Source organism: Panthera pardus, unplaced genomic scaffold, assembly GCF_024362965.1.
Source record: "Panthera pardus isolate Hobbes unplaced genomic scaffold, ASM2436296v1 HiC_scaffold_25, whole genome shotgun sequence".
Classification (NCBI taxonomy): Eukaryota; Metazoa; Chordata; class Mammalia; order Carnivora; family Felidae; genus Panthera; species Panthera pardus.
Window position 1 is genome coordinate 11738925 of NW_026526821.1, and position 27699 is coordinate 11766623.

Below are 27699 nucleotides of genomic sequence, written 5' to 3' on the forward strand. Positions count from 1 at the left end.
CGCTGATTGGCCATCGCGGCCCCGGCGCGGTCCCCGATTGGCTGTGACGCGCGGCCGGGCGAGGCCCCCGCCGGCGCCGCCGCCGCGCCCGGCGCTGGGCGGTCATTGGGCGGCGTGATCTCGCCGCGGTTCCGCGGCCCTGCCGCCGCCGCCGCCGCTAGCTGAGCGCACCGGGCGGGCCGGGCGAGTGGCCATGGCGGGCGCCGAGGACGGGCCCGGTCAGCAGCCGGAGCTCGATGAGGACGAGGCGGCGTATTGCCGGCGCTGGGGCGCGCAGCACGCCGGGGCCCGCGAACTGGCCGCGCTCTACTCTCCAGGTAGGACCTCCGGGCCCCCCTCCGGGCCTGCAGTCACTAGCCCGGGCTACGGACAGCGATCCCGGGTTCCCTAGATGGGAACCCCAGCCTCAGGCCCCGATGCAGAACTCCAGCCTCTGCTTCTAAACTTGCAAATAGCGCCCCCAAGTCCGGGGACCCCACCCCAGCGCCCCTTCCAAGATCAAGCCACAGCCCCAGCCACGGGGCTTTCTAGATGAACGTACAGTGCCTATATCAAGGAACTGCCACATCAGCTCCCCGGGCCGCATACAGAGCTCCCATCGCACCCCTCGATCCGGATCCTAGCCTCAGAGCACCCGAGGCTGCAAAGAGCGCCCCAAGACTCAGTAAGGACCCCCATTCCAGGACCCTGTCCAAGCCGGACGCAGCCCTTCAGCTGCATGCACTGCCCCCGGCCTCCTAAAAGTCACATCCCATTACACGTTCCCTAGATCCGGAATGCACACACTAGGGCCCTAGTTGTGCCCCAGCCAGGGCCCTGGGCTGCAAACAGTGACCTCACCCCCCCCCCCCCCCCCCAAAATCTGGGCACATCAGCCTCTCTGCTCTGAAACCTCAGCGCATGGGGTCCAGGCTTCCTAGCATCCCCTAGCCGCCCTTCCCCCAATCTCTGTTCTAGTTATAGCTTCTGTGGCCACAGACCACCCCGCTCCCCCCCCCCCCCACCTCCCGCAGAGAGGGGCCTCAGCCCTCGCCTGTATTCCAGAATCCCAGGTGGTGAGGGCATGGCAAATCTTCCAGTTTCAGCCCCTCCCCTACGCAAGCCCCAAGTCCAGCCCTTGCTCCTTTTCCATTGCATATATTAGCCCCTTCCCTTTAGGCCTTGGGGCTGGAGCCCTCCCTTTCCCCAAACCAGACCACAGTTTCCAGACCCTTGCCCCCGTTCAGCCCTCAGACCAAGGTCCCTGGCTCCTTCCTACTGTGCCTGCCACTTAAATGCTCCAGTGAGCACCAGCTCCCCCACCCTTCTCGGACTTCCAGAAGAGCCCGGGGAATCTCATTGCCTGGGCACTCTGTCCCCAGGGGTTAAGGAAGTGCCATCAACTCCAGAGTCAGGTGACCAGGAGCCTCAGGAGGCCCCTCCGCCTGAATGTCGCCATCACACCAAGCTTTGTTTGTCAAACATTCTGACATCTTTCCTTTTGCCAGGGGACAGCCACCACGCACAGCCCTTGCCTGGCGTGGGCACGGGTCCACTGCCACCTTTGGCTTCCTCCCCTGACTGGCCTGGGTTTGCATACCAGCTCTGCCATCACTGGCTGTGTGACCTTGGGCCGTTGGCTTTCTTGTTGAGTCCTAGGTCACAGAGGCCTCTCTAGACTTGCAGTTACATGCTCTGGGAGTGATTTTGTGGAACCTGACTTGGGCACCTGGTCCATGATGCCGCGGTTTCTTTAGCCTGTTCCCAGAGCACCTGGCCGATGGACTTGAGACCGCCTGTACGTCCTGGGACAGACCGGACGTGGCATCCTGGCTGCTTCTTTAGCTGTGTGACCTGGACCAAGCCACTTTCTCTCTCTGAGCCTCAGTTTCCTCACCTCTAAAAAACAGATACAAAGTAAAATTTATCTGCCCCTTGGTGTTTGGGGGAAGACAAAATGAGATCATCCACCTGCTGTTTGGGTTTTTTTAAGTTTATTTATTTATTTTGAGAGAGAGAGAACAGGTTGGGGAGAGGGAGAGAGAGAGAAGCCCAGACAGGCTCTGCACTGTCAGCACAGAGCCCGACGCAGGGCTCAAACGCAGGAACTGTGAGATCATGACCCGAGCTGAAGTCAGACGCTCAACCGACTGAGCCACCCAGGCTCCCTGAGATCAAACTTTGAGCAGCACCTGGCTTGCAGTGGGCACTCCCTATTGCTAACCCAGTAGTCTGGCCTTTCCTGTGAGTCTCGGACTCAGCTGTCTCTCCTCTCTGGCCCTCAGACTCACCACGTGAGAATCGAGGGTAAGGATTTAAAGGCCTCCTCCTTTGGTGTCCAGCTCTCCCCACCTGAGGAAACCCTACCCACTTTCAACCAAATCATACCCAGGCATCCTGAGCTTCCCCAAGGGACTGCCGTTTCTCCATTCCACCATGATTGCATCTTTGTCTGGGTCTGATTTCCCCAAATGCCCTTCACCCTCTGAAGAACAGCCCCGGAGGGATCTGACGTTGCAGGCAGCCTCCTGGTGCCCCAAACCTTTCAGTCAAGGCCTTATCTCCTCCTGACCTGGAGCGGGGAGGAAGCCAGGCAGTGAGGAGCAGAGGAGTGAGAGACTGATCAGACTGGTTTCTCCAAATTTCGTAGGCCTCCACCTCCCTGTCCCTTTCCTGCGTGGCTTGGGGGAAGTACCTTGACGTCTCTGGACCTGACTTACAAAATGAGGGACCAGCCTCAACACATAGGGAGCGTCTTTGTCCCAGTCCCTGTTCTAGGCCCCAGGGGCAAAGCAGTGAACAAGACCGGGAAAAAAAAGGTGGCATTTTACTAAACCCAGTAAATAAGGAAAATAGCCCACTTGCCCAGTGGTGGCAAACATTATGGAGCAAATATAGAGCAGGAAAGGGGGAAGTGAAATATTGGGGGCAATAACATTTCAGAGAGGGAGCAGTTAAGACTTCACCTGAGTGAGTAATACTTGAACAGAGACCTGAAGATATTTGAGGAAGGATGGTCCAGATCAGGGACACAGCAAGTGCAAAGGCCCTGAGGTGGGAGCACTCCTGGCGTGTTTGTGGGACTGCATGGTAGGAGTCCCATGGGCTGGAGCAAAATGAGCAAGGGGAGTGTAGGAGAAGCTTCTGGGTTCCAGGACTGAATTCTTGAGATTCCTGGGGCCAGAAGTGGATTGGTACTGTGACAGTCGGCAGCCATGGGAAGGCAGTTGACATAGCTGACATTCTTGAGCACTGGCTGTGCTGGACATTTTCTTCACATGCTCATTTCACACTTACTACAACCGTCTGGGGCACACCCTCAGTACTGACCCCATTTTTCAGGGGAGGAAACCGAGGACCCCATCACCTCCTCATCGCCCACCCCCTAAAGGTGTTCTTCCTAATGCTTGTCCTGCTTGGGATTAGGCTTGCATTTGCCCCTAGCAGAGGGCCAGGTCAGCAAGCCCGGGGACGGCTTGTTTGATTTGCCTGAAGTGCTGTCACTTCAGGGATACCCTGTCCCACTTGAAGACATTTCCGGAGGCTTAGCAAAGAGTAGGGACTTGCCCGGAGTCCCATAGCCCGTTAGCAGCAGAACCAGAACACTGGTGGAAGAAGGGGGGTGTTCTAGGTTCCGTGTTCTTAATCTTCACTGTGGGAGTGAGCCAGCCCCGGGGTGGGTGTGCAGGAGGGGGACCAATGTTCCAGGTCAGTGGAACAGCATGCGTGCGGGGCCGCTGGCAGAGAGAGTGGGCCTAGTGTCCGCGGGGAGCTGTGAGTAGTCTAATCGAGGCGGCATTGGGTGGTGGGAGCAGCAGGGGCCAAGGAGGGAGGCAGCCTCAGCCGTACCCCGTGGGCCCCGAGGGTCTGGCCAGGGAGCTGAGGCCCGGGCCTGCGTTTCCCAGGAGCCCCCAGCACTCCGGGTTTGGGTTTTACGGCAGCAGCCTGCCCTGTGCTGGGATTTGTGAAGGACCTGGTGGGCTCGCAGGCCTCGTGGGCAAGCCCGCAGGTAAGGCAGGTGTCCAGCTTCCCGGCAGGTGCCAGCTGAAACCTGCCTATATGTGTGCCACTTCTCAGGTGCCCCGGGCTCCAGAGGTTGATCCTGAGGGGTCACTGGAGCCAGCCGTTCAAGCCACCCTGGCTAAGTACAGGTGCCTCTGGCCCTGGGGGACACAAGGGTCTCTTAGCTTAGGGTCGGGGGAAAGAGTCAGTCCCCCCACGTGGGCCTGACTGAAGCCAGAGACCTGGGGCCCTTTCCCTGGCCAGGCCTGGTCCCTGCCACCCTGGGCTGAGCTTTGTCTCTGTTTTCCTCTGTCTTGTTCTTTTTCTATTTGTTTGTCTCTCCCCTCTGGCCATGTTCTTTCTCTTTTTTTCTCTTTGTCTTCCCATAATCTCTCCGTGACTCTGTTTCTCTCTGTCATTTCTCTGTGTCTCTGATTCGTCTTCGGTCTCGTCTCTGTCTCTCTGTCCCTCTTCCTCTGCCTCTCTCTGGTCCCTCCCTGCCTTCTATCTCCTGTGAGGTCCAACCTCACCTCCCTGAGGCCAAGGGGCATCAGAAGTGCAGATTATTCAGGGCTTCTCTGACTGAAACTACAAGAGTCGGGCCCGATGCCAAGCCCGTAGCTGCCGTGGCCTGCCCCCAGGAAAGCAAAGATGGCCGAGGCCTGGCGCCTGGCCTCCCCTGCCCCTCCAAGCCCTACAGCCACCACACATAGGCCCAGTCTCCTCCCCAGGCCAACAAGCATTCACTGCCGTAACTCAGCCCAGATCATGGACCCTGGCCAGGCCAGAGGCTGGCCCAGGAAAACAAGGCCCAGCTCTCTGCCAGAGGTGGCCCAAGCTCTCATGTCCTGAGCAGAGCCCTTCTCTCCCTGGGCCTCAGTCTGCCCATCTGTAAAGTGACACCACTTAGACCACCTGACCCTATAGGCCCTGCCAGGCTGACGGTCCATGCTGTGACTTTGGAAAAGTCGTTTCATCACTCAGGCCTAGTTTCTCCCTGTGAAAGACAGGGCAAGTGGTCCCCAGCCCACAGTGTATGGGAAGGGCTGGCTGAGCTCATGCTGACATTGTACCTGGCACATAGTAGGTGCTCAGTGAAGACTGCTTTTATGATAGATGTACTTCTTATGAATCAAAGTTGAAGCACTTGGTCTGCGAAGGATCCAGATCCCAGAAGCCAAAGATAGATGGGGTCTAGAAGGGAAAATATTCAGACTTCAGGGACGTTCTCGAAGGCATGGGAAGAGAGCTGGGCTGTCTTTAGAACATCCAAGCTAACATGTCCCGTTGACAAGCTCAGGATCCAAACCCAGCTCCTCATTTTCACCCACTGAGCCTCAGTTTCCTCGTCTGGGAACTGAAATCACATAGTTCCTTCCTGGAAGGACTGAGACTTGAACGAGAGAGAGACTGTCTCAGGCTCGATGCAGGTGACTGCAGGAAGCCACCCAATGTGAGGCCACAGGGAGGGAAGGAGACTGGGCTGAACCAGGAACCCCTGCCCCATCTGACGGGAGCAGCCGCTGCTGCTCAGGCCTGTGGCTCCCAGAGCCTTGTGTTCTCAAGGGAAGCAGGAAATTAGGAGTTTCATATGATTTATTTTTTTAATGTAGCTAATTTTTTTTTTCTGAACTGAGAGCTGAGTATGCTGGAGGGAGCTGCTCCCTGCAACATCCCTGATGTGGGCCACACCTGACCACCCCAGCTGTGCTAGGCCTCAGTGCGTATCAGCCACCGTTACTGTTATTTGATCATGTTGCTGTCCCTGCAGGCTGGGGGTCAGGCAGGTGGGTCGGCATTGAAGAATCATCTTCTCCTTACCCCTTCCACATGCCCCTCCGGACTTCTGCTTCTGAGTCCCAGGCCCTGGCCGCAAACAGGAACCAGAAAGGGGAAGGGCCAGCTGGGCCAGATGACAGTGACCCCAGGTAGGGGCTGCTGGGGCAACAGGGTCATGGGGCCCACGGGGAACAGTCCCTGACGAAGAAGTGGAATGCGAGGGGTTCTGGGCCCACTTCTGCTGCTGTGTGACTACCACTGGGGTCCTGCCCTCTCTGGACTTGAGTGTCCTCATCTGTACAAGTGGGGGCCGAGAGGATGCAACCCTGGGCGTGTTCCTTCTCCCCTCTGACCCTCGGTCTTTTCACGGGGCAAGGGGAGGGCAGCTGTTCTGATTTTGGCCCAGGGCACAGTGTGCTGTGTGTGGTACATCCTGGGTAAGGCCCCTCTCTCTCTCTGAGGGAGAATGGAATGCCTAACAGGAGCAGTGGAAGGTGCTTTGGTGACGAGCACCCAGAGACAAAGTCTGGCAGTTGTCCTCTAAGATGACGTATAGGAATTTGTTTATTTCACGGGCATTTATTGAGTGCCAACTGTGTGCCAGGGCCCTGGTGAGCAAGCCAGACATGGCCCTGGGCCTCCTGAATTCACACGTGGGTAGGGGAAGAGGGACGTCATTCGGGCAGTGACAGCCCCTCAGGATGGGCCCCATGTTGGAGGAGTCCGAGAGTCAGAGGAAGCATCATGGATAGCCTCCTGGAGGTGGAGGTTCTAGGTTGAGATCTGCAGGAGCATTGCCAGAGTCGCTCCAGGTGAGGAGAGCAGACACAGGAGGAAGCCTCTCTATCTGCCATGGCCCCCTTCAGTTGTTGACCACTCACAGGGGCCTGCCTGGCCATAGGATCCGAGTCTGTAACTGACTAGCTTTGTGGCCTCTGCTACTTCTCGGGGCCACTCTGACCCTCAGATCTCTCATCTGCAAAACGGCATCACCTCAGCAGGTACCTGGCATATAGCAACTGCTCGGTAGATGTTAAACACTAATGATAAGAAAATTATTGTCGTTAAGGAGCTTCCATGCCCTTGGGACCAGCTGCCTGGGAAAATAATATCCCCAGGGGACCTGCAACACATTCTGTGTCACCCACGCGATGTTTTCGTTTCCTTTTATTCATTTATTTTTTACTTTAATTTACAATTACAAGAAAAGATTTTTGGTGGAGGAGCACATTCACGAATGTTAAGTTCCGAGAGGAATAAGTGGAAGCCAGTCTTGACTAGACAGTTTTTTTCTTTTCTTTTCACACATAAATGGCTGCTTTTTTGCGCTTACCAGTAGGCCCTGGACATCTTCCCTGTCCACATGTAGACAGCCGCCCAGACTTATTTTCTGGCTGCAGAGATGCCGTGGACCAAGTTAATTTGGCTGATCCCTCCGGTGTTGGACTGTTCAGACACCTCAGACGGAGCTGCAGTGAGTGAATCAGCTTGCCTGAGCTCACGTGCCTTTTAAAAACACGCGGCAGGAAGTTTAAAAAGAGTTCACGCACCGCTTCTGATTCCTGGCGTCCCTTGGGTGTTAGAAGTTCAGGCGTCCTGGGCCCACACTCCCACCTGGCAGTGGTCAGGCCGTTAGCGACCACCCCCCACGCCCACACTTGACAGAGGATCCATGGGCAGCCAGTATCGCACGGCCCCCACCCAGCCCACCTTACTGCTCCGCGTCACCTGCCTGGTGGCTGGAGGGCTTGGGAGCACCTCCTCTTTCCTGTGTTGTGCTCCCAGACCCCCTGCTCCTGGCAGGAGCCCTGCACGTGGTAACCAAGGCCCATTTCTCCTAAATTCCTGACTCATTGGAGCCTTGCTGGATGGCAGTCGGGCAGGATCTGATCCTCTGGGATTAAAAGCCGCTGGTTATTACCTGTAAAAGGGGATAGGTGATGCCATGATGTCAGTTTGAAAAAGCTCATTAAAGCTCCCTCTGGGGCCTCCGGGGAGAGCCCACCAGGGCCCGGAGACAAGTTCTGGTCCTGTCTGCCAAAGAATTGGCCCTTCAAGGCAGGCTTCACAGGCCTGTACCTTGGGCAGACTCTCCCCCTACTCTGGCCTTCAGTGACATCATCTGTGAAATGGATGGGCTGGGGCCCGTTCTTCGGGGCAGTCCCTAAGTTCAGCCTGTGGTTGGCACCGTAGACTCCCTGAGCTCTGAAGAGCTCCTACAGGGTTCAGCTCTGCCTGGCTTTGGTCCTCGATCCCTCGGCCTCCCCCACCCGCCCCACACTCACCTCTGGCCTCCTCTCCCTGCAGGCAAGCGCTTCCAGGAGTGGTGCTGTGTGATCTTGTGCTTCAGCCTCATTGCCCACAACTTGGTCCACCTTCTGCTGCTGGCCCGCTGGGAGCACACGCCCCTCGTCATGCTGGGTGTCAGTGAGTACCGATTGCCCCGCCGCCGGCCTCAGTTTCCCCAGGAGTCAGGGACCCACTCTGATGGCAGCTCGCATACATGTGTAATCGTGTGTGGCTGTGTGTGCTTGGGTGTGCACGTGCACTGTTGGACACACTCGTACCTCAGGGCCTTTGCACATGCTGTTCCTCTGCCTGGAACTCTCTTCCTACAGACACCTACCTGGTTCACTTCCTCGTCCAGGTCTCACAGGTCACCTCCTCGGGGAGGCTCTCCCTGATTATCCCTCAAAAGTAACAGCCCTGCCATACACCGTCACCTCAGCACACTGTGTTGTCCAATACATTTATTTGTTTAGTATCTGTCTCCCTTCATTCAAATCTCGCTCCCTGAAAGTAGCGATTCTTGTGTGCTCACTGTTGGGTCCCCAGCCCCAAGTGCGAGGCCTGGCACATGGTAGGTAACTTGATAAATATTTATGGCATCAGGAGATGAATGAATGGGCAGGCTGTAACTTATAGCACATGCTGAGTGTTTCCCATTGGTCAGTCCTGCCCCATCCACAGCCTGGGAGGTGGATGCTACACTTGTTGTCATTTTCCACATGAGCAAACTGAGGCTCAGAGAAGGGCCCGTCCGGCATCACACCTCAAGCCAGAAGCACAATAGAGCTCTCCGTTCACCGTCTCCACTCCCAGGTCCTGAGCTGACTCCCTTCCTTCCTGCCTGCGCACCGGCCTCCCCTCTGCCCTTGAACTCAGGCGCTCATCCCCTCCCCTGCCCCGGGCTCCCAGGCTGAGGGGGGCGGCCGTGCCCTTGGTCCGTCCGCCCAGCCCTCCCTGCGTGTTCAGCTCCCACAATCTCATTAAAAGCACTCTGGCCGCCTAAGCCAATAGTGCTCAGGCTGGCTAATTGGGCCATCTGGGTCTGCGTTGGGGTGGGCACGTGGCGGGGGCGGGCCAGCTGGGGGAGAGGGAGTTAACCCTTCCGGTGCTGGGGAGCCTGGGCCCCGCCTCAGGAGCCACACCCGCCCCCCCTTACCCAGGGGTGAGAGGGACCGTGCACCTGCAGCCTCTCTGCCTCAGAGCCCTACATTCAGGGGCAGGAATGTGGCCGGCGTGAGCCCTGATGCCCCCTCTGGGGGTGGCTGCATGCAGGCTCTGGGTTCAAGTCCCAGCTCTACGGCCTTGTGGCTGTGTTGCCTTGGGGCTAGGGTTGTTGCACCTCCGAGCCTTGTTCCCACACCCGTAAGTCGAGGCTGCTTGTGGCACCTGCCTCCTCGGGCTGTTGTGAGGGCCTCACACAGGTGTGTAGCTGCTGAGGGGCCAGCGACTGAACAGAGGTGGGAAGGAGACCCCACCCGACATAACCACTCGCGAGGGCTCAGACCACCGTGGTCTCTTTAGCCACGGATTCCTTCCCAAGTGTCCACTATGCACCACGCTGCACGTGGAGTACTTTCGACTCTCGGTGTCAAGCCAGTGCGGAGGTTGGGACCGCCGTCCCCTGAGAGGCCGGGCCACTTGCCGGCTGGCCCAGCAGAGTCCGGGATCACACATCCAGACGTGCCCAGCTCTAGAGCCACAGACTCCCCCAGCAGGGCCCGTAGGGCCTCCGGTTAGCACTGGGAGGAGAGTGTGTCTGAGCCCACGTCTGTGTTGTGTGAGGCAGGAGGATGGGCGTCCCAGGCCGTCACCACCTTCCTCCCCTGGTTGGGATCAGAGCCTCCAGGCCCTGGCTCGGGAGCGCTCTGGCCGTCCGGTCACCGAATGTGACACCAGCTCCCCCATCCCACGCCTTGGCCTCTGAGCTGATGAGAACAGACCATCTCCTGATAGCGGTGTTTGCACAGTCCCTAATTGATTTAAGTAGCCACCCTGATTTGTGTGTTAACGTGCAGGAGGCGAGGCACCGTGCCAGTCCGCAGAGCCCGCCTCTAGCCCAGCACTATCTCTCCAGAAGCCTGGTGCCCCTGGCAGGCCCTGGAAACCAGGGAAGGCGGAAACATGAAAAGGTGCCCAGTTGATAAACACAGACAGGTGATGCAATGCTGGGAAGCAAAACCGAGATAAGAGAATAGCCAGGGAAGAGTTGAGAGGTCAGGGAAGGCCTTTCTGGAAAAATGACATCCGCATGCAGACCTGAAGGAGATGAGGGAGGAGGCCAGGCAGATATCTTGGGGAGGGGCGGCAGGGAACAGCAGGTGCAAAGTCCCAGAGGCTGGGATGCGCCCAGGGAACAGGCGGGAGGCCAGCGTGGCTCGGGAAAATTGGTCAAAGGAAAGGTGGTTGCTGGCTGCTGAGAGAGGCAGGGTGCAGATTGCGCAGTGCCTTGGTCTGGACTTGGGGTTTAATTCTGCAGGCCTTGCGGAGCCGCTGGGGAGTGTCCCGTAGGGAGCTGACATCAGCTGGGGCTGCAGGCAGGATGGATGGGGGCGGGGACGCTGGCCCACACCCGGTGAGGGCAGCGGCGGTGGTGCAAGATCCTCAAGTTCCGAGTGAGCTGCGCGAGGCGAGCGGCCAGAGCATCCTGTCACGCTGGCCGTGAGTGGCGACCCACGGGCTTTGATGGAAGGGATGGGGCTTCCATTGGCAGAGGCCCGAAGAGGCGGCTTGAGACGAGATGCTCGAGCCGTCTGCCTGAGAGCCAGGGCAAGGTGCCGAGCAGGAAGTTGGAAATCCGAGTCTGGAGTCCAGGAAGGCGGCTACAGATAGAAATCTGGGAGACCTCGCGGTAGAAGAGGTGTGTGAAGCCCAGAGGCTGGCGGAGAGCCCCCAGTGCTTCCATGCCGGGGGGAGGAGGAAGAGCCAGCCGGGGCGGCCAGAGGGGCTGCAGAGGCCGGGAGGGGAGAGTGTCTCCAGAAGACTTGAGGCTCAACTGAGAGCAGCCGCTGAGCAGAGCCAGCAGGACGGGGCAGCGAGGGGACCACCGGATCTGGCCACATGGAGGTCGTTAGTGACCTTGACAGGGACAGCGTTGTCGTGAATGAAAGAGCGAACAAACGAACGGCCCTGGGAGCCTTGAGCTGTTAGTGGCACCCGGGGAAAATGGAGGAAAAGTGTGGGCGCCCATGAGTTGGCCCTTGAGGAGCTGAGTAAGAGTTTTCTGGCAGACAGAGCGGGGAGGGTGTTCCGGGCAAGGGAGCCCGGGAAGTGCAAAGACTGGTGATGAGGTCGGAGGGCCCACGGCCTCAGGTCAGGTGAGGAGTCTGTGCCGAACCATGGTAGAGCCGGGATTTCAGCAGGATCGCTTTGGTCCACCCTCGCGGTCTCCACACCAGGCCTTGAGGTGGGCAGCAGCTAAGAAGTCACAGCTGGGTAATCTGTGGCGAGGTGAAGGCCCCAAGGGACCCAAGGACTATCCCAAGGTCACCCGGTGAGTCAGGGTAGCCTGGGATGACTCATCGCCTGTCCTGTACCCTGTGGTACCATGGGGTGCTAACCAGGCCAAAGCTACCCTCACGATGAGCCAGCTGTAGCCACTGCCCCTGCGCCAGGACAGAGAAGCTCTGTGTGCTTGCCTCTCCTGTCTCCACTAAAGCCCCCTGAGGCAGCAGGCCTGGAGGCCCAGAGTCACTGCTCTAGAAACCCCCACTCGCAGAGGCCTGGGGGTCACAGAGCCCAAGGAGCAAGTTGTTTCTTCTCGCCAAGAAATCGTTCCTGACATCTGTCCAAAGCACACATCCCTCCCTGCTCTGCAGCCTGAAAAGGCCAGGTCATTTGACAGATGATAAGACTGAGGCCTGGAGAGGGTGGTAACACCTAAACTACTAACTATAGCTACGTTTGGGAGCGCCTACCATGTCCCAGGGCCTCACTTGACACGTATTAGCCCAGCTTATTAATCGATTGCACTTAAGTAAAGTTAAGTGCTGTTATTAATGTTCCCATTTCCCAGACCTGGACGTGAACACAGCATCATTGTGAATGGCCCTCACAGTAGTCCCTGGCCGCCGGTCAGCAGCCCTGACTGTCGTTACCCTCTGAGTCTCATTCCTCCTCTGGACTCTCCTCTGGAGAGTCGGGATGTGTTGGGGCCCAAAACTATGGACGTGAAATAAGATGATGCAGTTTTTCAGAAATAGACTTTATTTACTAGAACAAAAAAGAGTATAGAGAGTTCCGGTAGGCTCCATGCACCCAGTTCCCCCTGTTGTTAACATCTTATATTTTACATTAGTGTCATACATTTGTTACAATCAACATACCAATATGGATACATTATTACAAATTAAAGACCATGGTTTATTCAGATTTCCTTAGTTTCTACCTAATGTCCTTCTCCTGTGCCAGGGTCCTTTCGAGGATACCACTCACATTAGTTATCGGGTTCCTTTAGGCTCCCTGTGGCTATGACAGTGTCTCAGACTTTCCTTGTTTTGGGGGACCTTGACAGTTTTGAGGAGCCCTGATATTTCTTTTTAAAATTTTTTTTTTAATGTTTATTTTTGAGAGAGAGACAGAAAGAGTGTGAGCAGGGGAGGGGCAGAGAGAGAGGGAGACAGAATCCGAAGCAGGCTCCAGGCTCTGAGCTGCCAGCACAGAGCCCGACGCGGGGCTCGAACTCACGAACCGCAAGATCATGACCTGAGCCGAAGTCGGACGCTCAGCCGACGGAGCCCCCCAGGCGCCCCGAGCCCTGATGTTTCACAGGATGCCTCGCTACGGGAATTTGTCTCATGCTTTTCTTAGACCACGTTGTATGTTTCTGGGAGGAGGAGCTGAGAGGCAAAGCACCATTTCCATCACATAGCCAGGGCATGTACTTGACCTTGACCACCTGGCCCGCGGAGTGTCAGGTTTCCCCACTCTGAAGTTACTCTCCTCCCGCTTCCCCACCGTATCCTCCCTGGAAGAAAGTCCCTGGGCACAGCCCATACTTAAAGTATGAAGAGTTCTATGTTCCAATAATGCATGTCTAACACCTTTGACATAGTGCCTGGCATAAAGGATGCACTCCATAAATGTTAACCACTGTCACAAACATTGTTTTTCTAATATTGTTTTTATTATTATCATTCTTTTCATCTGTAAGGATTAAATGCTTAGGATGATTGAGGAGGTAAGATGTGTAACCGGCTTAGAACCGGCCTTGGTACAGTTTAGGGATTAAAAGAGATAAAACATTTAAGGTGCTGGCACAGGGCCTGGTACCTATAAGTGCTCAGTAAGTGTTGAGTAAAAATAAATAAATAAATAGCTGGCATTTTCGTGAAGAAATGATGGCATATGTCCGCCTCCAGGTTTGGGTATGAATGTTCACAGCAGCCTGACTCCTAACAGCTTTATACTGATTAACTCAGGGAGTATTTACTGAACCCCTAATAAGTGCCAGGGACTGGGAAGGAGACGGGAAATAGGAAATGCTGGAAGATGGGGGTGGTTATAATGTCAAACACTCAACGGATGTTTGAACAAAGACCTGGAGGGAGTGAAGGAGGGAACTGTGTTATGCCCTGGGAAAGAATGTTCCAGGCGGAGGGAACAGTAAATGCAGAGAGAGACCCAGAGGCGTGTGAGGGGTGCAAGGGAAAGGGCGTAAGTACGCCAGTAGGGTTGAGATGCAGCGAGCAGGGAGAGTGATGGGGGGCAGCACTGGGATGTTACCTCGCCCAAGCAGTCAGCCACTCTGCCTCAGTTTCCCTGTGTGCAGGAGTGGTTGTGCATCCTGCTGTGTTAGATTGGGACCTCAAGGCAGGTTAAGAGCCCAGCTCTGCCACTTGCCCTCTTTGTGACCTCGGTCCAGTTAAACTTCTGTTCTCCAGGACTCTGTTTCCACCGCTGCAAAGGGGGAATAGGGAGGGTACCAGCTTCAGCCGGATTGTGAGAATCCACTGAGATCAAACACGTAAAGCGCTTGTCTGGCACTGAGGGTGCTCAATAAATGGCAGCCACTGTTTTTTGTAATCGTCATTCCCATCTATCTAAAGGAAACTGGGGCACAGAGAGGTTGAGTATCATGCCCAACGTCACACAGCTAGTGAGAGACAGCTGGGATTTCCTGATCTAACAGCTCTTAACCCCTATGTTATACCGAACCTTCAAGCAAGTGGATGGTGTTGGGGTCTTTGCAGGAACCCAGTCCAGTTCTGAACACATTGAGAACAAGGAAAAGGCTGCCAGAGGCCAAATTATCACATTTATTGTGATACAAGCTAGGTTGGGGAGGAAGGCATGGCTACTGCCTGCACCTGAGGGGATTCTGACGACAGACCCCAAAAGCACATTTCCATCTATTCACTGGCAGCACTGGAGCAGAGTGGGGCTCCCTCTGTGGTGTGATTGGGGGTCAGAGAGAAGGGCCCAGTCAGCTCCTGATAGGGAAAAGTCTAGCTGATCTGTGCCTGCCCCCTTGATTCCCTCCAGACTCCCCAAACATATGAGCCCCCACATATCCCTGGGCAGAGCAAGTAAAGGGACAGGAGTGCTCTACCTGAGACTCCATTCACAGGGAGGAAAACATCCCAAGTAGAGAAGAGATACCACCCCCCGTAACGAGTGAGTGAGCAAGCAAGCAAGTGAATGAATGCGGGACTCCCTGATTTGGGGCAAAGGGTGGGCAGGACTGTCGCCTGTCTGGTCCCCTACCTCACCCACCTCTTGTCCACAGTTGCAGGCGCTCTCATTGCTGACTTCTTGTCTGGCTTGGTGCACTGGGGAGCTGACACTTGGGGCTCCGTGGAGCTGCCCATCGTGGGGAAGGTGAGTATCTTGACCCAGCCCGTCTCCTGCAGAAGCAGGTTGGGCTGTCTGATGCGGGGTGAGCCCCCTTCCTCTCCGAGCTTCCCGTTTCCCTGTTGGAAAGGCAGAAGCCATCATTCCAGCCTGACCCCCTGCGTCTCCTCGAGGACCAGAACAGACTAGAAATCCTGGGATTTCTGGAATTTTCTGGAAGCAAAAGCATCAAGCATGGGATAGAGAGCTTTGAACCCCTTGAATTTGGGGACCACGGCTCATTCTCCTTTGCCAGCCCTGTTGCACCTCACCATTCGTTGTAGTTGAACTTCTACCTTGTGCCACACTGTTTGGGGTGTCCAATACACACAGCCTTAACCACACAAAGGTACTGGTTCGCATACCCGAAAATTTCAAGAGTAGATTTCAAGATTTCAAGAGTAGACCCAAGACAGACCATGCTCTAATGACTCCGTCTCTCTCTGTGTCTGTCCCTACTTTCCTCTCTGTTGGCTTCCCTGTCACATAGGCTTTCCCTACATCCTTCCAGCTCGGCCCCCTCAGTGGAAAGAGAACTCTCCTTTCCCACAGTTGCAACCAAAGTCCCATAGCACGCTCCCATTGGCCCAGCTCAGGTCATGTGCCCATCCCTGTCACCGTGGCAGACAAGCCGGGATGCTCTGATTGGCCAGGCCAGGGTCACGTGCTCACCTTTAACTAGTTCGGCCCCATCGGAACAGTATGTACCGACAGAAGAGGAAGAAGGGGAGGCTGTTACCAGAAAGAGGGGCTTGGACACTGGGAAGAAACAGAGGGGTCTGCCTGCCACTGTGAGGGGTGTCCTCAACTGTATTAGAGTGGGGAAGAAGGGTGGAGGTGGTCTCCAACTCCCCTCACACCCCTGCTGGGGAGACTGAGGCCCAGAGTGGGGCAGTACCGTGCCGCGGTCCCCACCTAGTCATTTTGACTGCCTTCTGCTAGAGCAGCTTAGAGCAGGACCCTGAAGGTTGGGGGGGCTCTGTAGCAGTATGGTGGGGGAGCGTTCTGGCATCCTGAAGGCAAGGAGGTAAGCCCGAGGCCAGCATGCGCAGCAAGTGGTGGAGAGAGGCCGGCCACCACAGGCTGACCGGTCGGACGTATCCCCTCTCCCACCCTCACCTCCACCCCAGGCTTTTATCCGACCCTTCCGCGAGCATCACATCGACCCCACAGCCATCACGCGACACGACTTCATCGAGACCAATGGGGACAACTGCCTGGTGACACTGCTGCCTCTGCTGAACATGGCCTACAAGTTCCGCACCCAGAGCCCGGGTGAGTGTGCCTGCCAGCTGCCAGGGGGCTGTGGGGACACGGTCCCCTCACTACCTTAAAAAACTTGCAGTTATCATCCTGTAAAATTGGCACATTTGACATAAAAATCTGTGCTTCCAGCTTCTCTTGAACAATCCAGTCCGGCCATCCTGGGCCCTCGTTCCCCTCTGGCTTCACTGGGAAGGAGCTGAGCTGCGGCCGCCCCCTTTACACAGTCCACACTCCTCCCTGCTGTCCTACACCTGGACCAGCTTGCTCACCTGCATTACCTGCCTGGCCCTCAGGGCTTCTGGCTTGGCTGCCCTGGCTGAGTAGGGCCAACATGGGCAGTGAACTCAGGAAGTTCTGAGTTCTGATCTTTGCCGTATTTTAAGGAGGGAACCTGTCCCAAAGCAAGTCATTTCACCTGTCAGAGCCTCAGTTACATCATCTGCCAGGTGGGCAGAAGGCGGGGGAGGGGAGGTTGAATACTCCCGCCAGGCCGCATCTTGTCCTAACAACTTGATACGTCGCTGGTCCTTGGAGCAGCCCCTTGGTGGGTAGAGGTGTGGGTGTCTGTGGTGTGGTGCCATGGTGCCCGCTCAGATCCTCCCCACGTGTGCACCCATCCCCCAGTTGCCACGAGCGGCGGCTGCTAACGGCTCCCAGCTGTCCCTTCTGGGAACCGCCAGGGCGGGTCCTACGTCTCCTCTTGGGATAAGCCTAAAGCCAAACGTAAAGTGACGGGAAAAGCCGACAGAAGACCAGCCCTCCCACCTCTGGGTGGGACCAACTCTGTGGAGCCATTAACCCTCCAGAGCTGCCCCCAGGATCAGGCTGAGACAAGACTCCCCCAAACCCATCATTGTGTAGCTCACCCCCTGCTTTCCCCACTCCCTCAGATGATTTTCCGAACAGAAGATACCCTCCTCCCCCCCCGCCCCGTGAACCCTTGTCTCAGGCTCTGCCTTTGGGAACCTGGACAAAGACTTATTGCCGTGTTAGTGACGATGAAGTTGAGACTCAAAGAGGCAGAATCGCTGGCCCAAGCTCATGTAGCCAAGAAATGTCAGAGCACGGACCTGAACCCAGCTCTGCCTGACTCCGGAGCCCACACCCGTAACTATTTCTTGTGCTTCCTGCACGATCTGCCCACTGAGCAGAAGAGAAGCCTGAGGCCCAGAGGGGAGTCTGAACTTGCCTGAGACCATGGGGGAGGGTGGAAGGAGGCCAGGGAGCTGCCCAGGGGCGAGGAGCCAGGGCCAGGCTGGTGGTGGCCCTGCCCCCGTGACAGCCTCGACACCCTGTCCCCCCCCCCCCGCAGAAGCGCTGGAGCACCTGTACCCCTGGGAGTGCTTCGTCTTCTGCCTGACCATCTTCGGCACGTTCACCAACCAGATCCACAAGTGGTCGCACACGTACTTCGGGCTGCCACGCTGGGTCACCCTCCTGCAGGACTGGCACGTGATCCTGCCACGCAAACACCATCGCATCCACCACGTGTCACCCCACGAGACCTACTTCTGCATCACCACAGGTGCGGCTCCAGCGTGGCGTGCAAGAGGCTGCCCTGCCCCCACCCCAGCTCTGCCTCTATCCTCAGGGTTAGGAGGGCAGAGGTCACAGGAGGAGGTCATATCATCCTTGCCCTGCAGGAACATGCTCTTAGATTCATGTGCCAAGCGTAGGTGCTGAGGACGCAGCAGCACGAGAGAGACCGCCTCCCCCACTCCCACCTCCTAGAGTCGTGATTTCAGCCGTCCATCCATCCAGCAGATATTTGTTGAGCACCTACTATGTGCCAAGCGCCGTGCTGGGCTGAGGCTCCAGCACTGAAACAAACAGGCAAAAATCCCTGTCTCTATGGTATTCACGTTCTAGTCGGGGACATTCCATTTAACCATGCTCACTGCTGGTAGGTGAGGAGAAGGAAATGGGGGACTTTACCCTTTAAATAAGGTGGTCAGTGCACCGAGGAGACAGTTGAGCTGAGGGAGAAAATAACGCAGATCTGGAGGAAGAACAGAGGGTGTGAAGTCCCCGAAGGAGGAACACACAGGCCTGCTTGGTTTGAGGAACAGCGAGGAGGTCAGTGTGGCTGGAGCAAAGGGCACTGGGGGCACGGGGCAGGGGAGATGACAAATGCCCGGTCGTGAGGCGTGCCCTGGCGAAAACGAAGCAGGGTGAAGGGCAGAGAGGGAGTAGGGAGGCCGGAGTGTAGCTGTTCATAGTAGGCGGTCAGAAATCTGGAAGAAGAAAAAAAAAGAAAAAAAACAAAAAAAAGCGTGGGAGGGCCCTGCAGCTAAATAATGACAGAACAGTTCAGGCAAAGGGAGTAGGAAGTACAAAGACCCTGAGGCGGGAACACGCCTGGTGAGACCAAGGAACAGGAAGGAAACCCACCTGCCATCAGTAGTTACAGGACCAGTACCAAAGAAGTGAGGTGAGTTGAGCAGGTTTTCTGGGGTCAGCGGGCATCTTTCAAGATTAAGGGTGTCTGAGGTGCTGTCAGCACCTTGAAGGCGAGTCAGGCTACAGCTTACGATCAGCTCTCCACTCTTCCGTGTGAATCTTTAGGAAGCAAGCCTCCCTGGATGTGCTTTGTTCTCACGCACAGCATGGGGCTGCAGCCGCCACCTTACATAGGACTGTCACGGGGCCAGGGCGTGAAGGGCGCTGTGGCAGATGTGAAGTGCTTGGCACATAATAAGTACTCGATAAGTCACAGCTACTGGTCTCTGCGGGGAGAGCGGTGCGTTGTCTTTCTGGAGACAGAACTGAGAACCACAGAAAATATTCTTCGTACGTCTTAAGGTCATGTTCTTTGAGAGCAGGGGGAGGGGGTGGAATTGAGGCTGCCGAGGTCAGTGAACTGCTCAGCCAAGCCTAGGATCGGGCCTGGTTTGGCCACTCGCTAACGGGGAGACTCCTCTCTGAGCCCGTCTTCTCATGTGGAAAATGGGAGTATCTACTGTTTGGGTAGGAGGCTATCATACAGATGAAATAAGATGGGAAGTAATATTTACTGAACACCTTTGTGCCAGTCACCATCCGAGACACTCAGGATCAACAGAGGGAGAACAGAGTTCTGCTCTTTGGAGCAGATGCTGTGGTCGGGAGTTGGGGAGAAAAACCAACACAAGACAGGGAAGTGGCTACAGGTTATCATAAAGGATATAAAGAAACAGAAGAGGGTGATGTGGTCAAGGAAGGCTTCCTGGAAGAAGTGGCAGTGGAGCCCAGTGATAAGAAATGCTGCCACTGTGCCTGGCATATAGTAAGCACTCGGTAAGAGAGTGAACGAGTGAGGGGACAAAGGCATGTCTGAGCAGCCCTAAGCCCACTGGTGGGAGGTCCCCATCCCCTTGGTCAGCCCTTGTCCCCTGCCCTCTACAGACTCACTCCCTGTTGCTCCTGCCCCAGGCAAAGCCAACTTTGCTCCGTCTCCTCAACTGCTGCTCTCCCATTCAACGCCCTGGTGCCCTGTTTCCCCCCTGCAGGCTGGCTCAACTACCCTCTGGAGAAGATAGGCTTCTGGAGACGCCTAGAAGACCTCATCCAGGGCCTGACCGGCGAGAAGCCTCGGGCCGATGACATGAAATGGGCCCAGAAGATCAAATAACTACTCCGAGCCTGCCACCTTGTTGCCAACCCTCCCTAGCCCCCTAAACCGAAGCCATCTGCCAAATTCCAGCCTCCTCGTGCTGGCCCCTCCAGATGGAGAGGACGCCTCCTGGGCTGGGCCCGGGCACCCCCAGCCCACCCCTCGTGACACAGAATACTTGAGCCACTGATTTTTCATTTCCTTTTTTTCATTTTCTCTCCTTGGCCCCTCCCCAGCCACCTGAGCTGCTGTCTCCAAGCCTGACTCTGCAGAAAAAGGAGCCCCGCCCTGCCAGCCATTCCTTGGGTAGAGGAGAAGCTCACCCACTCCCTGCGCTCCTACAGCACCCCCCCCCCCCCCCACTGGGCAGCCCTTCAGCGTGGCTGGCGTTGGGGCCACTGAGTCGTCTTATCTGTCTCTCGTTTGTCCCCAGTGGTCTAGGAGCCCCCAGGCACACCTAAGTGTCCCCGGAGCATTTGCCCTGCCATGGCCCTGTGGACTGACCCCGAAGACCTGGGTGGGTGGACAGCCCCAGGCACCACCTTCAGCCTAGCCTGTCCACCCAAGAATGGCAAAGTGCAGCAAGGGTCTGAGGGCAGCCGGCCAGAAGAGGCAGGAATCCCCTGCCCAAGTCTGGAACCCCTTCTCCCCTGCCCGTCCCCCACCTGCCCACGTGATTCCAGCCAGAGCTGATACTTCTAATCAGAGGATGTCTTCACAGAGTGCAGCCCCTGCAACGGGTCTTGGTCATTTGGAAGGGGACACGGTGTCCCCTCTGGCTAGGGGAATGTCAGAGAAGGAAGAATTGGGCTGTTTTGTTTTGGTTTTTTTTTTTTTTTTTAAAGGTGCTTGCTTGTTTAATGTAAATAATAGAAAGCCTTAATATCTTTTCTGTAACACGGAGTAATATTTTAATGTCACGTTTTGGATGTACATAATATATTTATAACAAAGCAGCAAGAGTCTACTTAACCTCGGCTGCCTCGTATTTCCTGGTTGGCTGGTGGGGGGGTGGTTAAGGATCCTGGAGAGTAAGACCCCACCTCTACCCCATTCCCAGCTCCCTTCCCCCAACCTTGGGCTCAGAATGGGAGTTTTTTCACCTGACACAGTGAATTAATGTTGCCATGTGCTCCAAACACGTTTGGAGGGACCCATGATTGGGTGAGGATGGCCTTGCAGGAAGTCATGATGATCGAGTAATGAAGGCTGAGCCCTATTAGTGAATTCCTTCAGCAAATGTTATTGGCCTGGTGTGTGCCAGGCTCTGACCTGGACCCTGGGACACAGCACTGAACAAACAGACAAGGACTTACCCTGGTGGAGTTGACCTCCTGAGAGACAATAAACATAAATAAATGCGTATGTACATTCAGATGGTGATTTGTAAAGAAAATCAAACAATACTGAATCACATTGGAAAAGCAGGGTGGGGCTGCTTCGGCAGCATTGGTCAGGGAGGGTCTGAGGAAGTGACATCTGGCCTGAAACCTGTAGAAGATTGAGCCAACTAGGGGAAGAGGTGGCAGACTGGACAGAAAGTGCAAAGGCCCCGAGGCAGGAACAAGTTTGAGGTTTTTAGGAAACAGTGGGACTGGACTGGAGTGAACAAGGGGAAAGTGGAAGATAGGGTTGGAAAAATCAGGACTTGTTATATGGAGCCTCACAAGCTGAGGAAGTTGGGAGACACCGGACGTTTCAGATAAATATCTTGTTCAGTTACTCATTGAACAAGGAATTACAAGGCACCTCCCATGTGCTAGGCACTGAGACTCAGTAGTGAACATTACAATCAATATGTAGCCTGAGCTTCATAGTTTCTGCAATATTAGCAGAAAAAAAGATGTTAGGGACACAGAAATTGTAAAATAGTCTTCAGAGTGGTCACAGATAAAGCTTTTTTTTAATGTTTATTTATGAGAGAGAGAGAGCATGTGTAGGAGAGGGGCAGAGAGAGACAGAGACACAGAATCTGAAGCGGGCTCCAGGCTCCGAGCCGTCAGCACAGAGCCCAACGCGGGGCTCGAAACCCCGCCGTGAGATCATGACCTGAGCCGAAGTTGGACGCTTGACCAGCTGAGCCACCCAGGCGCCCCAGATAAAGCTTTGCCCTGAAAGTATGCCCACCACTAGACTTGATTTGTGACTGTCCGAGGGGATCCCAAAAGGAAGGGGAATTAGAGTTCAATTCATTAATGACAAAATAGCTTAAGTAAAAATAGCTAAAATCATTTTTATTAACTCCTATAATAACTGAAAAGTTGAGTTAATAACTGACTTAAGGTTTGGCAGGACCCAAGGCTTCACATGATTCACCAGACCTTGGTCAATCTACTTCCGTTTTTCTCTTGAGTTGAGACTTGAGATTGGACCAGCTCTGCAATCTCAGTGGAAAAGTTTCCCCGCCCAGTGGCCGCAGCAGAAGCCCAGGCCAGGCTCCCACTGGGACAGATTGTGTCTTGTGGTTGTTCGTGGTTCTGATTGGCCAGGTTTGAAACAGGTTCACCGGGAATTGCAGGGATGGGAACAACACTTCCCAAGCCACAGGATGAGAGGAGGGAGATGGTTCCCAAAAGAAAAGGGAAGGTGTCATCAAAGGAGGTCTACAGTGGATGGGGCAGCCAGCCAAACTCTGGAGGGGTCAGATAAGCAGCCTTGGGGCTGCAAGAGTTGGTTTCCTGTTCACAAGCCCCGGTGGGGAGACTGTCCAGGCCTACCAACCTGTGTTAATTACCCTGGCGCAGCAAAAGTACAGCCGAAGTCCAGAGAGGTGAACTGGCTTGCCCAAGACGGCACAGGTGCCAAGGCAGAGCCAGGCCTCACACACAGACTTGTCTTGCTGCTCCTGAATCCCAGGGACTGGGAAAACACCTTCAGAACCAGAAGGAGTGTCCGGTCTGATTGTGTTGGGTCATTTGTGAGATATGGGTGTTGCAAACAAGTACCTGTGAGGGCTGGGCAGGGGGAAATGCTCATATCTGCTGAACACTTAACCACATGCCAGACCGCAGAGAGCTCCATACATCGGATCTGAGAGGTGAAGACACTTAGCCCCATTTGCAGATAAGGAAACTGAGGCCCTGGGGTCATGTAACAGGCCCACGGTCACATAGCTAGCAGGTGGCAGGGCTGGAATCCGAGCCCTGATCTGACCCAGAGCCCCTGTGCTTTCACACCTGCCTGTAGCCCCAGTGGAGGGATGGAAGTGAGGAGGCAGGTGGCAAGTGAGAAATGCGTTGAGAAAATAGCAACAGAGCAGGATAAGAAAGAGCAGCTGACACAGAGGGCTGGGATGCCCTGGAGACATCAGGCCCAGAGAGCAGCTGCTGCTCACATCAGCCGCTTAAAGAGGAGCCAGAAATCCAGATTTGTAAAGATGTTGGCTCCATTTTTTAAACATACAGTAGACAAGGGCGCCAGGGTGGCTCAGCTGGTTAAGCCCTCAACCTCAGCTCAGGTCACGATCTCATGGCTGGTGAGTTCAAGCCCCGCATCAGGCTCTGTACTGACATCTCAGAGCCTGGAGCCTGCTTCTGATTCTGGGTCTCCCTCTCCCTCTGCCCCTCGCCCACTTGCACTCTGTCTCTGTCTCTCTCAAAAATACATATTAAAAAAATATATACAGTAGGCAAAATAAAACAGGTGTATGGGCTGACTTCTGCCCTCAGCTTCCCAGCTGGTGCGGGATGGCCTGCCTTTAGGTGGATTTGTGCTGCTATCTGGTGGCGGAGTGGGGCAGGTAGCAACGCAGGGCGAACGGATCCCCCTCTCTGCTGGCTGCTTCTTCCAGGGGATCTTCGAGGGGCACCTGTCCCCAACTTTACCCCGGCCCCCTTTTGATAAACCTAAAAAATTTCAAGCTACCCTTTAAACTATTTTTTAATAGGTAATGCATGCATAAGGTAAAGACTAAGAATCAAACAGAAGGATCTAGAGCAGGGGTCCACTGATGGCCACCTGTGAGCCAAAGCTGGCCCACTTGTTATTCTATGGCCCCAGGAGCATTTTTTTTAAGTGGCTGGGGGGCAAAAAAGAATATTTCCTAACACATCAAGTTCAAATTTCAGTGTGGCTGTAAAGTTTTACTGGCACGCAGCCACACCCATTCATTTGCACATTGCCTAATACAGCAGCAAAGTTGAGAGCCAAATGGCCCTCAAAACCTAAAATATTTACTTATGTGGCCCCTTACCAAAAAAAAAAAAAAAAAAAAAAATCTACCAACTCCTGGCCTAGAGTGAAGAGTAACGTGTTCCCACTCATGTTTTTCCAAGCCCTCAGTTTCCCTCCCCAGAAGCCATACTTCAACAAGTCCCTCGCAAATCCCTTGAACAGGCAGAGAGGCGTGCCCGGCCCCTGCTTTCACACGATCAGTAGAATATTATACACACAGTTCGGCACCTTACCTTTTTTCACTTAGCGTATTTGGGAGACAATGTTAGATCAATACTTCCTTCCTCTTTTTGACAGCTGTGTAGCATTCCAACTTCATATTGGACTTTCATGTTTTAACTCACCTTTTGTTGCACGTTGAGGTTGTTTCCAGTCTTGGGTAATACATGACTGCTGTTATGTGCAGGGGAGAACCTGAGTCTTTGCTCATCGGGGCCAGCAGACCCCTGAGGGGTTAATTCCTAGGAACCGAATGGTTGGGCCCCAGGTGTCTGTGTTACATTTGGATAGTTCAGGCCAAATTGCTTTCCAATTGCCCATCTAAACTCACAACTTTTGAGAGTGCCAGTTTCCCCACACCCTTGCCAACACAGTGTGTTATCAAGTGTTTTGTTCTTTGCCAATCTGATAGGTGGTTTTAATTTGCATTTCTCTTACTCTCTTTCATTGAATCCAAGAGATCATTGATTGTAAGATGCATCCTGATTCCACAGACGTGTGAATGTAATAATGTGCATCTCAGAATCATTGAAATATAGTATGTTGAATGACCGCGGGTATCTTACCTCATTTCCTTACTCTGTACATGTCCTTTTCCTATTTTTCTTGGGAGGCAGGGCAGTAGTGGTTAAGAGCTTGGGGTTCAAATCCAAGCTCTGCCACTTACAAGCTTGTAACTTTGGCCAAGTTACTAAACCTCTCTGTGCCTGTTTCCTCATCTGTAAGAAGAGATAACAACGGTACCTACCTTATAAGGTAGCTGTGAAGCTTAGATGAATTAATATATGCAAAATACTATGTTCCTGGAACGTAGTAAATGCTGCATAAATGTTGGCGATGATTAACATCTTTTCTTTTGGACTGTTTATCTTTTTCTTTCCACAATGAGTTGCAAGGGCTCTTTATAATGTAGGGAAACTCACCCATTGGTCCTACCCACCCCACCGCCCCAGACCTCTGGTTCTTGTTTATTTTTCCCTGACCACAAAAGTAACATGATACAAAATTCAGACATTACAGAAATGAACTGTATAAGAAGCAGCCAATGCAAACAACTCAGATGTCCATGGAGAGGAGTGAGTAGATAAATTGTAACATCCCCCATCCACCCACTCCCATCCCTTTTGGGTTTTACATACTTCAGCAACTTCATCAAATGTTAAATAAAACATTTTCATGTTATGCTTCAGACACACCCCAGAGGGACATCATTCCATGTATGTGCCATGAAATGTCATTGGCAAGTGTGTTTCCCGCACCCACTCAATCTCAGACCCCCTCCCCAGGCATTCTACTCTCTGTCTTCTGGGTGCCCACGATCCTTCCTGTAACAATTTGTCAGCTTTACATTCTGTAGCTTGTATTATAAAAGCTGTAGCGGGAGGTTGGGGAGTTTTTTCTTAACTATAAATTGGAAATAGGATCATAAAATTATATAATGTTATCTATAAGCTGGCTACTCCAAGTGCCGTCTGCGCATCCCCTAGGGGCTTGTTAGAAATGCAGCATTTCAGCACAACCCCCACCCCCAAACACACATACAGAATCAGAATCTGCATTTTAACAAGACTCCTAGTGATTTGTGTGCACATTAGCGTTTTGAAAAGTATTGCTCGGGGGGGCACCTGGGTGGTGCAGTCAGTTAGGCATCTGACTTCGGCTCAGGTCGTGATCTCACAGTTTGTGTGTTTCTGTGCTGCCTGCTCAGAGCCTGGAGCCTGTTTGGGATCCTGTGTGTGTTCTCTCTCTCTGCTCCTCCCCTGCTTGTGCGCACTCTCTCTCTCAAAAATAAATAGACATTTTAAAAATATATTGTTCTAGGGGCGCCTGGGTGGCTCAGTCGGTTAAGTGGCCAACTTCGGCTCAGGTCATGGTCTCATGGTCCATGAGTTCGAGCCCCGTGTCGGGCTCTGTGCTGACGGCTCAGAGCCTGGAGCCTGTTTCAGATTCTGTGTCTCCCTCTCTCTGACCCTCCCCTGTTCATGCTGTCTCTCCCTGTCTCAAAAATAAACAAAACGTTAAAAAAATTAAAAAATAAAAAATATATTGTTCTAAAAAATAATACTGTAGGCTTCAGCAAGTATGCTGCATTTTTTACATTTTGAATATACTACTCATGCCTTTCACATCACACAGATTCCCAAACTGCCCAGATGTTTTCCCACCTTGTTGAGAATAGTGTTTGACCGAACACTGGGGAACAGGCCACATGTGTCTCTTCACTGGAGCACTGTGCAGCCTCCTGTACCTACCAGGTATGCTTTTGACTGTAAATAGCGAAAACCTACCTCTAAGAGCAGCTTCAGCAATAAAGACACTGATCTCACATCTTACGAAATCTTAAGAAACCTGTAGGTAGACAGCCCCGGGATTCCTTCAGCAGCCCAACCACATCATCCGAGGTCCTAGCTCTTGCCATCTTCCTGTGCCAGCACCTTCTTTCTCTGTACACCTGTAATGTACCACAGACTTTGTGGCCTCTTGATTGCCACAGCCCCAACCATCAAAAAAACCTCCTTTTATAGGAAGGAGGAAAAGGGACAAAAAGAAGCTTTCTCCTCAGTTATTCTTAAGGGAGGGAAACTTTGCAAACACGTCCCCTCCTCAACTCATTGGTGGGAAAGAACTAGGTGACCCGCGCACCCTGGGACCAATCACTGGCAAAAGGAAATGGCTGTGCCAGTGATTAGCTTGGATTCACACCTGGAACCGGACCTTCAGCCTCCTAAACAAAACCAGCTATGTGGGCACGGAAGGACATGGTGACTGAACGCAGTCAACGGTGTCCAACACACCCCCTCTCTGGCTCCCCGCCTCCAACCTTGCTGCCGCCCCATTCAATCTCCTCAAGGCCGCCAGGCTGCAACTGGTAAAAAATGCAACCCCGCCCACGCTTTCCCCCAAATCTCCCAAGCTCCCCGGAGGAAACGGCAGGTGCCCCAGGGTTCAGAGAACTGAATTCCAAACCTGATTTTATTCCTTCCTTGTTGTGGGGTCCTGGGAAAGCATTCCTACGCTTCTGAGCCTGTTTCCCTATCTGACAAATAGAGATGATAAAAGCTTCTTTGCAAGGGTCATTGAGGATTAATAAGAAAAATAATAGCTAATACTTATACGGCACTCGCTCTGTGTCAAGGCCTTCTCTAAATTCTTTAACCATTTTAATCTTCCCAACAATCCGATAAACAGGACTCTTGTCCTGTAAACAGCTACCAGCTCCAGCGCAAGGCGGAGATGAGGCGCAGGCACCCGCCGAATCCGGATCGGGGGACTGGCTGTGACTTCCGAGAGAGGGGATGGAGCTTCTCGGAGGGAGCTTCAGCGCCGAGGACCACAACTCCCGGCAGGCTCCGCGACGCCGCTGAACTACAATACCCAGCATGCTCCGGGCCGTCAGGTTTAACCTATTCCTCCTGCAAGGTGTTCCGCACCGGAATTTGCTCTACTGTGAATTTTGCTTGCCAGAAATTCCCCTAGAGAACCAAGGAATCTATGCGAGTAAACGTTTGGGAGCATCGTGGATAAATGGCTTGCGTTTTCATCCTCACTCCTTCACCTGTCAGCTCTGAGTC

At 54.1% G+C, this 27699-nt stretch overlaps 1 protein-coding gene and 1 long non-coding RNA gene across 4 annotated transcripts; one reads left to right on the plus strand and one right to left on the minus strand.

The window, feature by feature from the left end:
* The first annotated feature begins 80 nt into the window (after positions 1 to 80).
* Positions 81 to 21097, plus strand: PEDS1 (plasmanylethanolamine desaturase 1). 3 transcript variants are annotated; one of them, XM_019458160.2, is made up of 6 exons: positions 88 to 317; positions 8068 to 8187; positions 14774 to 14865; positions 16008 to 16152; positions 17456 to 17668; positions 19632 to 21097. In XM_019458160.2, the coding sequence occupies exons 1-6, from the start codon at positions 194 to 196 to the stop codon at positions 19751 to 19753; spliced, it is 816 nt and encodes a 271-aa protein (XP_019313705.1). In that variant the 5' UTR covers positions 88 to 193; the 3' UTR covers positions 19754 to 21097. The 3 variants fall into 3 exon arrangements, with proteins under 3 accessions (XP_019313707.1, XP_019313705.1, XP_019313706.1); XM_019458161.2 differs by lacking the exon at positions 88 to 317 and adding an exon at positions 5720 to 5768; XM_019458162.2 differs by lacking the exons at positions 17456 to 17668; positions 19632 to 21097 and adding an exon at positions 17034 to 17394 and having other exon boundaries at positions 81 to 317.
* LOC109272287 (uncharacterized) lies at positions 17668 to 27455 on the minus strand. The gene is made up of 3 exons (XR_002082386.2): positions 27095 to 27455; positions 26416 to 26579; positions 17668 to 18377 (listed from the first exon to the last, which is right to left on the minus strand). It is a non-coding gene; the product is annotated as an uncharacterized LOC109272287 (long non-coding RNA).
* Between the last annotated feature and the right edge of the window lie 244 nt (positions 27456 to 27699).